This window comes from Xenopus tropicalis, chromosome 2 (genome assembly GCF_000004195.4).
Source record: "Xenopus tropicalis strain Nigerian chromosome 2, UCB_Xtro_10.0, whole genome shotgun sequence".
NCBI lineage: Eukaryota > Metazoa > Chordata > Amphibia > Anura > Pipidae > Xenopus > Xenopus tropicalis.
The window spans coordinates 120681204-120699727 of record NC_030678.2 but is presented as its reverse complement, the minus strand read 5'-3'; the positions used below and the strand labels follow the sequence as shown (position 1 = coordinate 120699727).

General features: G+C 37.2%; 1 protein-coding gene across 1 annotated transcript in view; it reads left to right on the top strand.

The window, feature by feature from the left end:
• The window catches only part of pcca (propionyl-CoA carboxylase subunit alpha), a 249052-nt gene that overhangs the window by 37757 nt on the left and 192771 nt on the right, over positions 1-18524 (top strand). Inside the window, exons 5-6 of the mRNA XM_002937086.5 lie at positions 3818-3931; positions 4729-4782. Of these exons, the coding sequence (XP_002937132.1) occupies positions 3818-3931; positions 4729-4782 (168 nt within the window). The remainder of the gene's footprint in view (positions 1-3817; positions 3932-4728; positions 4783-18524) is intronic.

Here is an 18524-nt window from a genome sequence, read left to right as displayed (position 1 = left end):
AAAGCCATGCAGGGATTATTGAAAGTGGTAGTTTAATGTCAATATTGTATTGCCTAGAATACAATGCCCATTTATTGTAACTTGGGCTCAAGCTGTAGTTTGCAGCACTATGGGTACAAGTGACCAGATCTTAAAGGAGAAGGAAAGGCTAATAAAGAGTTAATCTCAAGCTGCAGGCATACCTTCAGTTCTCTCAATAGTGCCCTTCAGTCTCCCCATATTTCTCCCGTTCAGATGATCAGAAGCCAAACAGGAAGAAAAAAACGCTGAGCTGTGTAACGAAAGTTCCCATAATGCCTCACTCCTGCACCAAGACCAAGTGTACATGCTCAGTTTGTAAGACTATGAGTTAGCTTCCTGCTGATTGGCTCAGATCCACATTCCTAAAGGGGGGGGGACTGAGTTCTTAGCATTCTTGAGGGAGGGGGGAGCAGGAGGGAGCAGAGAGCTGTGTGTCTCTGGCACATGAATTACAGACACAACAAATCTTTTGACAGAGATGTTAGTTCAGCATTTCTGTGAGTGCTTATAACTGTATTTACATAGACCTTTCTGATAAAACTAACTTAGTTTTTACCTTTCTTTCTCCTTTAAGAATAGAACTTTTCTTTACATTCTGCTCATGCAGGCTATTTCTTTTGTAGTGAGGTAAATACAATACCAAAGTCCTCAGCGCTTTAAATGTAATGTAATCTCCAATCTTGTGTAATTAGTATACCGAATCGTGTGTGTATACTGTTTCTTTACTGCAGCTCCGCTTTATCAACAATGCTATTTCTTTTGCTTTGAATGAAAAGAATGCAAGCAAAGGTCTTTATGATGCCCATATTGATGGTAATGCAATTTACACACAATTTTACAGAGGGATACAGTATTTGAATAATGCTTGTCCATGGTCGGAGTGGGGGGTGCAAGGCCCACCGGCGCTCCCGCCCCAGGGGCCCTGCAGGTGGCCCCGCCGGTCGCGTCCCCTAACCCGCTCTCCCGGGGTCCACCTAACCCCCCCCGCAGGCTCCCCCACCCGACGTCCTCTCGAAGCACGCAAAAATTTAACGCGCCGGGAGGAACAGTTGGGCAGGGAGGGCGCCGGCGAGAGTCGGGTCTGGGCCCCCGGGGCCCACCGGGATTTTTCTCGGTGGCCCAGTCCGACCCTGTGCTTGTCATTCCTAAATTGTGTAGCAGGGCAATGTATGCTGCAGTTCTGGAAGGAAATGCTGCATTGCGAGTCCAGACCATGGCTATTACCTTGATCTTTGCACCTTTCATCTTTCCCTATACTCAGTTGGTAATTGAGGAATGCAATTTATTACTTCTGTTGGTACATGAAAAAAATATTTTTAATGTAACCCTAATTCCACAAGTTCGCTGTCTGAGTCACATTTGACTCTGCTCTCTCATTCATTCCCCACATTCAAACACTCTCCAAATCCTGTCGGTTTCACCTCAAAAACATTGCTCGTATTCGACCTTTCCTCACTCATGAAACTGACAAAATTCTCATGCACGCCCTTATCATATCTCATTTAGACTACTGTAACTCACTGCTCTGTGGGCTTCCCCTGTCTAAACTGACCCATTCCAATCCATCATGAACAGTACCACCAGACTCAAACCTCTCCTCCTGCTCTGCACGTGCTGCCCCTCTCTGCCAGTCCCTGCATTGGCTACCTGTTATGTACAGGATTCAGTTTAAGATATTTGTACTCACCTACAAAGCACTCACCAGTGCCGCACCCCTCTATATAACTAACCTAATCCCTAAGTACACCCCAGACATAACCTCTGCACATGACCTGCTTCTCTCCTCCTCACTCATTACCTCCTGTCACTCTCGCATCCAGGTCTTCTCATGTGCTCCTCTGGAATGCTCTGCCCCATCCCATTAGACACTGCCAGAGTCTCCAGGCTTTTAAACGGTCTCTTAAACCTCACCCTTTTATTCAAGCCAATAACCCAGTGATCCCCAACCAGTGGCTCGTGAGCGACATGTTGCTCACCAACCCCTTTGATGTTGCTCACCAACCCCTTTGATGCTGCTTCCAGTGGCCTCAAAGTTGGTGCCCATTTTTGAATTTCTGACTTAGAGGCATGTTTTGGAGGCATAAAGACCATGTGTACTGCTAAACAGAGCCTCTAGTAGTCTGGCAGTCCACATTGAGCTACTAATTAACCAATCTGAGTCCTTATTGGTCACCTACTAGGAAAGTTTTTTTGCTCATGTTGCTCCCCAGCCTTTTTTTAAGGGGTGCTCATGGGTAAGAAAGGTTGGGGATCCCTGATATAACCTAAACCCTCAGCAACTTGATTACCCGCTGAACACCCATTATCTTTTCCCCACACACTCACTAACCATTGGTTTTCACCTCTTACTCTGCACTCTTACTGTCACTTTACATACCAACATGAACTCTACCATCACACTGCTTACCCTAACCTTACGTCTCAACCGCCCTCCCTCTTAGAATGTAAGCTCTTGCGAGCAGCACCTTTCCCTTATATTCCCTATATTGAAATGTAACCGTAAACCATTTTTCGGGAATTGTTTATATGTACATGTTAAAGTGGACCTGTCACCCAGACATAAAAAGCTGTACAATAAAAGTCCTTTTCAAATTAAACATGAAACCCAAATTCATTTTTATATTAACATAACATATCCAAACCCATTATAAAGGCATTTAAAAATCCCAGCTGTCAATCATATATTGCTTGCCCCGCCTCTATGCCTTGGGCTACCTAGATGTCACTGCACATCTCGCTTTCCCTTTCCCTCCTCATCACCTAATTATGTAGCCAGTGCATGGGCCTGGGCATCTTCTTCCCCATTCTGGAACATAAACAAGATTTTGGCATGATACAAAGTTTGCCTTCATAACAGTGTCCACAAAATGGTGCCTGCCTTCTTGCTTTGATTGAGTAATTCCAATAATTTGGAGTTATTTCTTAGGGTGACAGGTCCCCTTTAACTTTTTGGTCTTGTTGTACCTCTTTACTCTGTAAAGCGCTGCATGAAATAGCGACTCTATATAAATAATAATTATAATTAATGCTATTTCTGCTAATGGTATATCTTTGCGTTATATTGTTATCCCTTTATTTATGGAAGGCTTTTTTCTAAACTTTTATAAATCATGTTAGCTAAGAATTTGTTAACTATTTACCTTAATTTGATTCACCTATTTTGTTGTATAAGTTCATATAAATCATATAAATGCAAGCATTAGTAAGTTCTTTAGGGCAGGGACCTCCTTCCTCCTGTCTCGGTTAAAGCTTACCACTAAATCCTGAGTTTTGTATATATTTTATTTTATCTAGTCTTCTTCCTTTATTGTTTGAAAGTGGTGCTATATAAATAAAAATACAATCATAATGTTTTGCAATCTGTCCATTTGAATGTTTAATCTGTAATGGAAGATGTAGATGTAAACTTAAGTCACTGAATAATGGGAATTATTTAATTTTTAAATGATACAATTTTATTGAAACTGAATTATTTAAAAATTGTATTATACATTAAAAAAACAAACAAACAAAAAAATACCCTTAAGTTTTATGCCATTGAAAATATTTTAAGAATTTATTTGTTTCACCATTCTATGATGTTAAAATGCTTTGGTGTTTTAAACATTAACAGATTTGCTGTATTTTAGCTTGGCTTCATTTTATGCTTGTGATTCTAGTCCACTTTAATAATGGGTAAAAACATGCTCCTTATCTGTAAAACAATTACATTTGCCAATTTTCTAACCATGTTATAGAACGATGGTAATTACTTTTGCTGTGAGCATCTGTTAATACAACATTTGTGCCTCCTTAGGTTCATGTGAAAATGGCCGATGAAGCTGTCTGTGTTGGCCCAGCTCCCACAAGCAAAAGCTACCTCAACATGGATGCCATCATGGATGCCATTAAGCACACCGGTGCACAAGCTGTGAGTCTGAATGGATCTTTCTGCTACTGCTGTTATAGATATAGAGGGCAGGAAAAACAGAATTTGCTTTAAACCAAAAAAAGGGAGGAGTAATAGAAAAGGGATGACTATTTTGTACATTTGGTTCATGTCACATGAGTTAAATGTGGCCGAAATCTTTACTGGAAATCAAAGGCTTTGAAGCATCTGGCAGGGCTAGTGGCAGTTCCTGCAGGTGGTGTTGGATTCAGAATTCACACCAGGGAGCAGCTTCAGTTCATTCCCAGATATGCTAAAGGAAAAAAAATCCCAATTATGTTTAACTCTTGCTGTGCTGCTGTTTTCATCCTTTTCTCATACGTTTGAATCATTTATTAAACACTGTGCTAAAACGATGAGATTTAATTCTAGTATTAAAAATAATTCTGCTTTTAAATCAATAGTTTGTTCCATTTCGAAACACTGAGTCATGTTTTGGAGTCAAACAGCTAAAAAAATAATATGAATAAAGTGGTGCAGTAGCATTTAATTAGAATATGCTTCTTCATTTTTTTACATATATTTTTCAGATTTTTATTCTATTTTGTCTTCTGTCGTTGCATGCCATAGAAAAAAAGAGAAAAAGTTGCACTCCTTCTTTAAAAGAAAAAAAAGTCCTTTATTCCATTAAATGTAAAAACATGAGTGGCTACTGTGAAGCAGTTGCATATGTTGATTTACAATACAAACCCCAGGCCAGGGCTTTTAGGGTTAAATAATATAAATGGAGAATGGAATAAGTGCTTATTGTGATAACACCCTCTGTTTTTATTTTCAAGGTCCACCCAGGATATGGGTTTCTTTCTGAAAACAAAGAATTTGCTCGACGTCTGGTAAGTTGAGTTCTTTTGTGGTTGGTAATGAATCTTTAGCAAAAGAACTAGCATAGCAGGGTGTTGTAGATGCATTCACCAGTGAAAGGTGTCTGATTATGCTCCTGGCTAAAAAACACTTGTTATGGGCCATTTGGAGCTTAACCTGGCCTCATTACTGTATATTGTTCTAATAATAAAATGAAAAGATAATTCTGTGGCAATTAGTCATAATTCCAGATCATGTTTTTGTAAAGACTGCAAATCTTGCTGTGTTTATTTTACAGTTATAAAGTATTTTTGTCTTTTAAAACTATGGCTTTTATCTGTATAATGTATAATCATGCCCATGTAATCAAAAAACACCTTAATGACAATTCTGTTTACAATGCATTTCCATAGATCAGATTTATAAACCGTTACTTTAAATAAAGCTACATTTCAATTAGTAGTAAGGCTGCCACTTTCAGGACTGTATTCTGTATTCAGTTATAGGTAAGTTGTTTTTGAGCAAATAAATACAGTGGTGTGAAAAACTATTTGCCCCCTTCCTGATTTCTTATTCTTTTGCATGTTTGTCACACTTAAATGTTTCTGCTCATCAAAAACCATTAAATATTAGTCAAAGATAACATAATTGAACACAAAATGCAGTTTTTAAATGAAGGTTTACGTTATTAAGGGAGAAAAAAAACTCCAAATCTACATGGCCCTGTGTGAAAAAGTGATTGCCCCCCTTGTTAAAAAATAACTTAACTGTGGTTTATCACACCTGAGTTCAATTTCTGTAGTCACCCCCAGGCCTGATTACTGCCACACCTGTTTCAATCAAGAAATCACTTAAATAGGAGCTACCTGACACAGAGATGTAGACCAAAAGCACCTCAAAAGCTAGACATCATGCCAAGATCCAAAGAAATTCAGGAACAAATGAGAACAAAAGTAATTGAGATCTATCAGTCTGGTAAAGGTTATAAAGCCATTTCTAAAGCTTTGGGACCACAGTGAGAGCCATTATCCACAAATGGCAAAAACATGGAACAGTGGTGAACCTTCCCAGGAGTGGCCGGCCGACCAAAATTACTCCAAGAGCGCAGAGACAACTCATCCGAGAGGCCACAAAAGACCCCAGGACAACATCTAAAGAACTGCAGGCCTCACTTGCCTCAATTAAGGTCAGTGTTCACGACGCACCATAAGAAAGAGACTGGGCAAAAACGGCCTGCATGGCAGATTTCCAAGGCGCAAACCACTTTTAAGCAAAAAGAACATTATGGGGCTGATTTACTTACCCACGAACGGGTCGAATGGAGTCCGATTGCGTTTTTTTCGTAATGATCGGTACTTTGCGATTTTTTCGTATGTTTTGCGATTTTTTCGGATTCTTTACGAATTTTTCGGATCCAATACAATTTTTGCGTAAAAACGCGAGTTTTCCTATCCATTACGAAAGTTGCGTAAAAAGTTGCGCATTTTGCGTCAACTTTTCGCGTAAGTTTTAACGCTACGCAAAATGCGCAACTTTTTACGCAACTTTCGTAATGGATACGAAAACTCGCGTTTTTACGCAAAAATCGTATTGGTAACGAAAAATTCGTACAGAATCCGAAAAAATCGCAAAACATACGAAAAAGTCGCAAAATGTTCGTTTTCAAGTCGGAACTTTTCCAATTCGGGTCGGATTCGTGGGTTAGTAAATCAGCCCCTATGGCTCGTCTCAATTTTGCTAAAAAACATCTCAATGATTGCCAAGACTTTTGGGAAAATACCTTGTGGACCGACGAGACAAAAGTTGAACTTTTTGGAAGGTTCATGTCCCGTTACATCTGGCGTAAAAGTAACACAGCATTTCAGAAAAAGAACATCATACCAACAGTAAAATATGGTGGTGGTAGTGTGATGGTCTGGGGTTGTTTTGCTGCTTCAGGACCTGGAAGGCTTGCTGTGATAGATGGAACCATGAATTCTACTGTCTACCAAAAATCCTGAAGGAGAATGTCCGGCCATCTGTTCGTCAACTCAAGCTGAAGCAATCTTGGGTGCTGCAGCAGGACAATGACCCAAAACACACCAGCAAATCCACCTCTGAATGGCTGAAGAAAAACAAAATGAAGACTTTGGAGTGGCCTAGTCAAAGTCCTGACCTGAATCCTATTGAGATGTTGTGGCATGACCTTAAAAAGGCGGTTCATGCTAGAAAACCCTCAAATAAAGCTGAATTACAACAATTCTGCAAAGATGAGTGGGCCAAAATTCCTCCAGAGCGCTGTAAAAGACTCGCTGCAAGTTATCGCAAACGCTTGATTGCAGTTATTGCTGCTAAGGGTGGCCCAACCAGTTATTAGGTTCAGGGGGCAATTACTTTTTCACACAGGGCCATGTAGGTTTGGATTTTTTTTCTCCCTAAATAATAAAAACCCTCATTTAAAAACTGCATTTTGTGTTTACTTGTGTTACCTTTGACTAATAGTTAAATGTGTTTGATGATCAGAAACATTTAAGTGTGACAAACATGCAAAAGAATAAGAAATTAGGAAGGGGGCAAATAGTTTTTCACACCACTGTATGCTAAATCTTCTAATAATAGTAGCAGCTCTGAGTTAAAATACACCCATTTTTAACCAGTTTAACTTAAAGCTAATTTATAGGGTCTATGTTGAAAATACTTTCTGCATGTTCTTGTAATTTAAAAAACAAAAAACAAAAAACAAAACAGATTTTTATTAAATGTTGTACTATATTGCAGAAACGGAAAGAACTTTTATACCTCCACCTATTTCAGAGCAACTGTGGAATAAGCAGTAGCTAGTTAGTTAAATTATCATAACCAGTTTGACCACCTTTATAATAAAGTGCCTGATATATTTAGAAGAGAGAATCAGGGAGCAGTTGATGTTAAGGGAAGGGCTTGTTTATACAGAGCTCAATATCTGATTTGAGAGGAAAATAGGGGATGGTAGTAAAAGTAAATACAAAGCAATGAATCATTAATAAAGACATGCAGTCTTATTTGGCTCATAAAATATTTTTAATTGTCTTTTTTTCATTTACTTTAGTAAATTGTATAAGGTTTAAGTTATTTAGTAAATTCCATACTTCACTTGTTAAGTAAGGCCCACTAAGGATTGTTAGTCTGTTTATATGCAGGCTGATAATCTGCCTTGTGGGGCCTTACCCTTTTAATCACCCGAGACCCCAGGCTGGTGGTCTTGTTCACTGAAAACTGCATTGGCCTAGGGTACAAGTCAAGTAGTCCCGCACAGCCAACTTCTTATTCTATTTATGTTCCTGTCCAGGTGTGCATGCGCAGTAGTGTGAAAATGAAGCAAAAAGCTGGCTTTTCACATGTTCACATTACTGCGCATGTGCACCCAGCCTGCTCATACAGAAGTACCCTAAACCGGTATAGTTTTTGGTAAACAGTTCACAATTTTTCCTGAGATACCTGAGAATACCCCTGGCTAGTTCTTTTTCTTACAAATTGATGCTTACTGTTAAAAAAAAATAAAAATGAACTCCGATGAATTATCTTTTGTGATGAAAGTGTCAATTTGTTAAAGACATTTTTATCTGGCAGTCAAGACAGTGTTTATAATGACAAAAAATCTAACTTCCGAGAATACCTCATGAGTTAGTAAATATGCTCCCATACATTTTTTAAAACTTAATGGCTTAAAGTGCATGTTTTACTCAAGATACAGTCGACAGCTGACTGTTTATTTAACAAGCTGCATGATAAATGTACTTTTTAAAATTTAGCAAAATAAAAACTTGCTATCTTGTAGCATTGTTTGATTTTCTTTCTTCGTTAAATATCACTTGCATTTATAGACATATATGTATGTCTATACATATATATTGTATATATACTACAATTTAATAAAAAAACTAAACAGTCTTTTGCCACTGTCTGATAGCACGCAGATTGCATTTTAAAAAATAACCGAAATTGCTCCCCTGCTGCCTCCCAATGACTTGCCATTATATTATTGAAAGAGACTCTATAGATTTATAGAGGTGTGTGTGTATGTGTATATATATACATATATATATATACATTCCAATTGACAATGCGCACTCCTCATTCTTTATAGTTCATTTATTGTTGCATTAAAAACATCAACGTTTCAGTCCAGGTCTAGGACCTTTATCAAGATGTTAAACATCTTGATAAAGGTCCTAGACCTGGACCGAAACGTTGATGTTTTTAATGCAACAATAAATGAACTATAAAGAATGAGGAGTGCGCATTGTCAATTGGAATGAATATGAGCTACAACCATGTGCAGCACCCTTGAATTGGATATGGAGTAAAGTGAGTAATGGGAGTGCGGACCTAGTGATACCATATATACATATATATACATATATATATATATATATATATATATATATATATATATATATATACAGACAGACAGACAGTGAGCCGCACTCCAGCACCCTGGACGTTTGAACCATTATAGGGTGTGCTCCGTTTGCTCTTATATATATCTATAGATATATATAGATATATATATATATATATATATAGTATAAAAAAGACCAGCAACTCCGGGATTTCTTGTGAAAAATCAAAACATATATTCAAAGTAGCATAAACAGCCAACGTAACATTTCGGTCCTCATCGGGAATATATGTTTTGATTTTTCACAAGAAATCCCGGAGTTGCTGGTCTTTTTTATACTATTGGAACCCTTTACCGAGCACCCGAGGTATGTTATGTAGCGGTGTGCCATCCTTTGTGTATATATATATACATAAATATATCCAAATGGTGTCCGCACTCCAAGGCTCAATATTCTGCGGGGTGCATGGCCAAAATTGTGTATATACAGAAAATAATAATCATCCATGACCAGCACACCCTTCAATGCTTTATCAAAAATTTATTGAAAATATATTGTTTTTAATGTTATATATTGTATTTTAGGAACATAGCTACCTGTCTCTTGGGATTAGTTTAACCTATGAGTAATGCTGTATTCTTTTTATATTCCATCATACATTTATCTGGCTGAAATTTTATTACCTGTTTTGTTTCTCTATTGCTTTGCAGAATTACTTTAGAAAATTTATATTGTAGGACAAAAATATGAAAAAAAATTAAATGTGATGTAGTTTTGTTTACTGTGTGTTGGTTTTAATATGGTTTCTTAATCAAATCAGTGCAGGTGCGATATTCTTGAACTGAAAAGGCAAACCCGTTTCCTACATTAGAGACATAATGAGACGGAAGCTGGGCTTTGTCTTCAATTAACACATGGTGGGCTTGGTTAGCATGTAATCCCACTTGGGTGAGCGAAGGAGTGACTTCTTCATTATAGATGTAATGATACAAGGAAAATTATGCAATTTGTGAATGGAAAAATCTTAATTTAGAGCTTTATTTCTCACCTTTTTTCTTACAGAGGTTTTACCTTTGTTGAAAAACTCTGTACATCGAAATATCTGTCCTGATTTTTTTTTTTTATTTATGCCTTATACTATATAGTGACTATTTAAAATTTTTAATAATAAAGATGAAAAACAAAAAAAAAACTATTGTTGGATTATTCAATTTCTATGGATGTATGTCCATACATAAAGCAAACACCTAGGGGCTGATTTACTAAGACACGATTTCGAATTGGAAAAATTCCGATTGGAAACGAACATTTTGCGACTTTTTCGTATTTTTTGCGATTTTTTCGGCGTCTTTACGATTTTTGCGTAAAAACGCGAGTTCTTCAGCGTCTTTACGATTTTTACGTAAAAACGCGAGTTTTTCGTAGCCATTACGAAAGTTGCGCAAAGTCGCGATTTTTTCGTAGCGTTAACACTTGCGCGCAAAGTCGCGCCTTTTTCGTAGCGTTAAAACTTAAAAGGCGCGATGTTTCACGCAAGTTTTAACGCTACGAAAAAATCGCGACTTTGCGCAACTTTCGTAATGGCTACGAAAAACTGGCGTTTTTACGCAAAAATCGTAAAGACGCAGAAAAAATCGCAAAAAATACGAAAAAGTCGCAAAATGTTCGTTTCCAATCGGAATTTTTCCAATTCGGATTCGAAATCGTGTCTTAGTAAATCAGCCCCCTAGTGAATAAATTCAATAAACTCCCCCCCCTTATGAAGTTCAGATTTTATGCACCTTTTACTCATTCAGTTGGGGTTATGTAGAAAAGGTGCATAAAATCTGAACTTCCAGATTGAAAGGAAAATATAATACTTTGATGAACCATTGCCCAAGATACATTCCTTGGACTTACAGTGTAATGTAACCTCTCCCTCTCCTTTTTCCATTGTAAAGTAATGAATTCTGGTACTTGAAGTTCCTCTGGAAAGTTGAGAGACTATATTGTCCTTGCCACTTCCCATAAACAAACAACAAAAATACATATAGCACAAAAAAACAACCTTAAAATCTGCCGCTTTTTAACATTCCCAGTGTATCATAATGCTGCTGTCGATGTTATCCATACATCTCTGGCCATGCTAGTTACTAAATAAATACTGTCTTACATTGCTGCTAATCTGGGTTTGCTTCCTAAGCTTAATGAGTCTTGTGATATTGGGTTCATTTATCAGCTATATACAGCACACATAGGGGCACATCAAAGTCCGAATTTCAGATGTTTTAAAGTACGATTGGCAAAAATTTGTATTAATAACGATAATTTTTGATGTGCATTAATTGCACAAAAATTCATATCGTGGTTGTAGAAATATATCGTGGTATGATCCGAAAGATCTAAAATTTTCATATCCAAATGATCATAAACGGTGCAAAAAACTTTCTGACTTTGAACCTTCGGTGCATGATTTGGAAGCCTCCCATAGGACTCAATGGCACTCTGCAGCTCCAACCTAGCCAAGAGAAAGTCACGATAATGACGTTTGAAAGTTGTTTACAAATACGATTTTGTCGCACAAATTGACACAAAGCACGAAAAAGTAGCATAATTAACGAAAATATCGCAGAAAATATGCAAGGTTCTATAAATTAGAAAAAAAGTTTTCTTTTTTAATCGTACACTTTCAGACTTTGATAAATGTGCCCCATAATGTATTGCAGTACAGTTACATAGCCATACATAATGTAATCCTGTTTATATTAACAGAACAAGCCCCATCTATTTTTTCAAATCTAAATATTGTGGAACAGCACCTAATTGTTTCTGTTTATTGGTCTCATGCCAAAGATATAATGGTAAGTTGCAATCTCCCTTTAGGCATCATGGCTCTTGAATAGAAGACACATACTTAAGGCAAAATGCATTTCTAGTACAAACTTATTATGCTGTCCTGTGATATTTCTTGCATAACATTTTCCAGCTAGCAGCTACTTGCTATTCACACAGAAATCAGTATTTCTGACCAGTTTACAAACTTGCTCTGAGATGCAGTTTGCATAGAGCAGTTCCTGTTCAAATAAACTGGAAAACCTGTATGTGGATTAGGAGGGATGTTTAACTGAAGGGCTTAGTTAATGAGAACACCCCCATTAACCTTGATCTCTATTGGAGAATATTTTGTGAAAAGTTTGTTAGGATATCTTGCTTGATTACTTTACCAGCTACAATCTTAGTAAGGATTAAACAAGGCAGAAGTTTCCTTGATCCAAATTACTTATTGTGAAAAACAGAACAGTGCGTATTATGGTTACCAGATTTTACATGTCATCTATTTTTGTAGCAGAGCATTGATTTTACCTCTAAATGGGAAAGGCAAGCTAGTGGTTTTGGGGTAGATCATGAGCATAGCTGGAGGCAGAAAAGACCCCTTGAGGGTGAAGACGCATGGAGTTACTAGTAGCAGCTTCTTGTCATGGCTACAAAAACAGACAATGCTCTTCATTTACTGATAATTGTCTCTATGTGTGTTTTAGCAGAGGAAATTTTCAGTATTGTCTATGGCAGGGTATTTCCTGGCGTTTAGTAGCCATGACGTGTCTTCACCCTAAATGTCTAACATATTTTAATATGACAGGTTTGTAGGTAGGTCAGCCCTATTTTTGTTAAAATATGTAGGTGTTTACCTAACCGCAACTACTTTAAGTTCTTTGAGAGCGGGCTTTCTTTGTGTATGTGCTAGTTCCTTGTGCATTGTGCAGAGCTGCTTAAATGAATGTAAATCTATATCTATTGATCCACACATTTTCAGAAGTAAAGTAACCCACAGATAATTGTCATGAAATAGTTTTGAATGTTCTTGATCATTTTTAGTAATAAAAGCAAATGTTGAATTGGTTGGTGTCAGTTACTGCTCTGATATTAGTTTGCACTTATGTTGGCAAACTTGCCTTATCAAGCTTTATTAGTTTTTTTTTTTTCAGTATATGATATCTCTTATGTTTACCACTGTTGGGTTACTAAAGTCGTTTTGCAAATTTCCCTTAACATGTAATGTAGAATACTTTACATCAAATAAAGGAAAGAAACCAAGAGAGAGAATTCTTAAATCTTGCGTTGCTCATGAATCAAGTTAGCAGAGCTGGGTGGATTAAAGGTCACCATAAAACACAACGGAACACAACAAAGAAGACTTCACCCTCCCCCTGTAATTAATAAATACTTGATTTTTGTTTTTGTTTAGGGTGCATGAAATGCTGACAGCATTCAACAACCTCAATAGCTAAATGTAACTCTTAAAACATCAAAGAAACCGAAGTAGTAAACTTTATCTATGAATGCTTTGCTAAATGTGAAGGGAGGCAGAAGTAATTCGATGATTGCCAGGGTTTAGTTATGGACTGGACATTATCTAAAGCTATTGTTACACAGATCCCCACAGCACCATATTGAAGCACAGTGTGTGATATGCTAATCTGTTTAATAGGGAATATTTTTTCAGTTGCTCATAGCATTTCACAATCCACTTAGCATGACATTCTCTTCAATAAAATTTCCTGTTGCTTCTCTCTTAATTTTGTTGGCTTACAATTTTTAAACTTAAAGCATATAATGACCTTCCTTGCCGCTTCATATTTCTACTATTTTTCACAAATGACTCTGTACAATGAATATTTCCAACTGTTTAATACATTTAATTTTGGTACCTATAAAATTTTCTATAATATGACATATTTTGGTTTTCAGACTGGAATGAAACAGTTGTTAGGAAATCATGATAAACAAAAGGGCTTGTGTGTTCCAAAACAACGTCACGCTACATGTTACTACGGACTGCACAGATCTTGAAACTTGACTTGTTAAAATCACTTGACCTGTTCTGTCAAGAGCCCTTAAATTGGAACAAATGTCATACTTCGCATTTCCTATGTCTTTTTAAAGCTCTCATATAATATCATGTTTGTAAAGAGTGACAGCTCGTGTCTGCTTTTTAGTACAGGTTTAGGTTCTCTTATACAGAAACCTGCTATGCAAAAAGCAAATTATAAGGCCATCTCCTACAGAGCCCATTTTAAGAAAATAACTTATTTCTTTTTAACTCTAATAATGAAATAGTAGCTGGTTCCTAATGGTAACTAAGCTGCAGAAAACCATATTAGTGGTGAAGCAATCCTTTTAACCCTTTCACTGCCAGGCGTTTTGGACAAAGCGGAACTTCTACTGCCAGACAGTTTTTAAACATTTTGCACTGTTTCACTTTAGGGGCCTTTCCTCGGGGGGACTTTTAGTTTACCCAGGAAAACAATATATATCGTTTTTTTTCAGGACAAACTAAGCTTTCAAAATTTGGTAGAATTTTGGTGTAATTCCAATTCTGTAACAAGATATAGGCTTCTAAAGGTCTACAAAATTAAAAAAAAAAATCTAAATCTAAATTTTCCATAATATAAACACACACATACCAGAAACAAAAATTATTTTATGCACAAAAATACAACTGATTTGGAAAGTCCCATGTCTCCTGAACGCACCAATACCAAATATATATGTAGTTTTATGGAGAGTTCACACTTGGTCCCAGCAGTACACTACCAAATTTCCAAAGCACTGCTTCGGAAAGCTGCATACTTTAGATTTCAAGGCCAACAATTCCACTAACAGAAGGTTTATCCCAGAAAATTACACATTTCTGGAAAGAACAGATTCTGGGGAATCCAGAGTAGGCACAATTGTCTGTCTACTCCAAACTATCAAGTCACAATGCTTTCCTAAAGTTATAGGTTTTTATCAAAATTTGGGAAGTTTTTAAAAAATCTCTTCAAAGCTTCCAGTCTATAGTATCTTATCTCCTACAGGTCATGAAGTAACCAAACAAAACACCCTAAATATGAACGTAAAGGGTCCACTGAACAGTTTGATGCCCAATATGTATAGGTTTACCTAAGTATGTGGCATGTAGGGGCCCCAATGTGAACATACCCCCATATGATCTATCATTTCTGTCATTTCAGCTCCTGCAAAATCAACACATTTACATCATTATATGTGGAATAAAGCTAGTAAAAAGTACGTTCACCCCAAAAAGTCATATATTTTTGGAAAGTACACATTCCCCTGAATTCAAAATGGGTACCCATGTCTTTCTACTCCAAAGTACCAAGCCGCAAAGCATTTCTAAAGTTAGCAATTTTGATGACATTTCCTAAAATCCCCTCAAAGCTTCCACTTTGCAGCATCTTCTCTCCCACAAAGCATTAGGTACCAAGATAAAACACCCTGAATTTGAATGCCTGGGGTCCACTGTACAGTTTGATGCCTAATATGTATAGGTTTGCCTAAATATGTGGCATGTAGGGGCCCCAATGGGAACATACCCCCATATGATGTGTCATTTCAGAAATTCAACACCTTTACATCCTTCATGTGGGATAATGCTACAAAAAAGTACGCTCACCCCAGAAAGCCATATATTTTTGGAAAGTACACATTCGCTTGAATTTTTATGATATTTCAGAAAATCGCCTAAAAATGTTGCAGTTTGCCGCATTTATCTCACAAAATTTCTTGCATACAAAGACAAATCACCCCAAATAGGAACACCTAAGGTCTACTGAACAGTTTGATGCCCAATATGCATAGATATACCAAAATCTGTGGTATGTACTGACCCCAAAATGAAAACATCGCATATGGATTTCTCGTCTGCCAACTCAGCTTTTGCATACAGAGCCCCCTGTCAGCGTATTATGTGCTGTAACGCCCCCAAACTACAGAAAAACCCAGAAAACTATATATTCTACAAATCCAACATAACTACATATTCTGACAAATCCAACATGGGTAAAGAGTCCTTTCTACACAAAAGTACCAATCTGCAAAGCTTTCCTGAAGTTAGTGGTTTTTATGACATTTCAGAAAATCGCCTAAATATGTTGCAGTTTTCCGCATTTATCTTACACAATTTCTAGCATACAATGGCAAATCACCCCAAATAGGAACACCAGAGGTCTACTGAACAGTTTGATGCCCAATATGCATAGATATACCAAAGTCTGTGGTCTGTGGTATGCAGAGAGCCCCCTGTCAGCGTATTATGTGCTGTAACACCCCTTAACCATAGACCCCCAGAAAACCATATATTTGTGGAAAGTACACATTCTGATGAATTCAAAATAGGCAAAGTTATTTTTGTACACCAAAGTTACACCTGGCAAAGCTATGCTAAATACAGATCAGGAACACTTATACAGGGATAAAAATGCAATAAACCACAAAAATTGTGCAAATCAGCGAAACAACAACATAAGTCACACAACAGTGTAATTAGTGGTCAGAATATCTGATCCAATAGTCACGCTGTCAAAACAAACAGTTTTTAGGGAAAATAAACTAAAAACTAGTGTTACAATGGAAAAAAAAATAAATAAATACAAAAAAAAAAGTTTGTGTATACAGGTGTGTACATATGTAAAAGTAGTGTGACAGTATTTAAGTGTGTATATGAGTGTGCAAAATGAAAAAAACAAACAAAAAAAAACAAACAAAAAAAGTGCTAAATTGTGTGCTGAATGTAGGTATAAATGTATGTAAGTGTGTAAATGCAAAAATAAAAACACACTTACCTGTCCAGAAGCAGGGATCACATGGCTGGTCGTCCTGCTACAGTCCTGGTGAGTGGGCCGGCTCTTGGGGGGGGGAAACAAGAAGCGGAGAGCAATGCGATCGCGTCTGCTGCTTGGGGGGCGGCTCTGCGACGATCGCGTCACAGGGCAGACATGACTGCCCCCCTGGCTCGTTGCCTAGGGAGCTGTCATTGCTAAAAACTCTCTGACGTACGTCGTTGGCAGATAAAGCCTTTTCCTGCAACGCCGTACATCGTTGGCAGTTAAAGGGTTAACGTTTCACTGCTTTTTAGTATATTTGAGGGTATAACTACTTGGAGGGTTTACATTTTAAAGCACCCCAATGATTAATTGCTACTGGAGACCCCAGGACTCTCCTGTTTGCTAAACACTGCACTGGCCTAAGGTACTACAGTAGGAGTGCCATGCCTGCTATTTTGCTTCAACACTTAGCTTTTTGCTGTGTTGCATGCACACAATGGCTGTTAGGGATCTATAGGAGGAGAAGAAGACCGCAATGTGGCACTTCTACATTATCACCTTGACCTTAGGTGCAATAACATTCCTGCACCCTGTTATTTACACCTGTGCAACTAGGGCAGAAAAAGATTTTTCCTTGTGATTTAAAAGGTTTTAAATCACACGGAAAAGATATACCAAACTGTGTCTTATCAGGACAGAAAAAGTAACAAAAGCATAGGCATAACATGATCACCCAAACACTTTATTGTACCTTTTGTATGTTCACTGAGAACACTTCCTACCATTCGGTCAGCTGCATGTATACTGTGTTCCTTCAGGCTATGTAGCCCCCTCTACTGCTTTTGCCTGTTATTGTTTTCTGAGGCACTTAATTGGCTAGAATATAACAATTCTTTTGCTTTAAACCAGCAGTCATTAGCTGTGGTAACTGTTGTGTGGTGTTTGTTTTGCAGTATTTCTCTAACCGCTGTGCAACATAATGCTTCCTCCATTTAGACTTTATGCTAACCAAGCCTTTCCAGAAATTCATACTTTTTTAAGTTTCATATAAAAAACTATCTTGTTAATTCTGTGAGAGTTAAACATATGTAATGTACCAGTAAACTCTAATTTTATAGAAATGTAATTCATATTAATTTAATAAACTTTGGTGATGCTATATTGCCACAATTTGTCTTGAATAGTATACAGTATATCTATAGATCAATTTTAAAATATGTTTTAGAAAAAGTCAGTTAGGATTCAAAGCTAATGAACAACTTGTGATTGCAATAGGTTGCTGTAATTAAAATATTTAATTGCCTAATGGCTGTTCCTGTAAAAAGGCATTAGTATATTCATGGTAATTACAAGAATTACAATGAAGTACAAGCACTAAAGCCAAAGGCCCCACCAAGAGTTCCAGTGAATTCTAGACTGCTCAGTGCATCTGATTATAAATGCATAAAGCAATACAAACAAGTCATTGACAAATACTGTCACAGGTAGGCCTTTCCAGTTAAGTTGTTGCATTGGCCTAATTAAACAGTTTTTTTTTAACCCCTCATTCTGCTGTTCTTCTGAAAGTGCAGTTTATAAAACTCAGAGGGTGGTGGAAAAGAATTGCCCTTCTAGCTGTGAAGCACAGAAATGATTGTTATGCAAAATGTTCTGGAAAAACAAAGAGACTTGATAGGGCAATTACAGCCTATGGTTAAGATTATAGTAATTGACATCCCTACAAATATTTTCTCTGGAACTCATTTTTTTTCTTCTCTTTGACAGATATCAGCTACCCAAGTTTTTAAAATTTGGTTGTTTTTCTTTTGCATGTTAAAATAAAGGGCA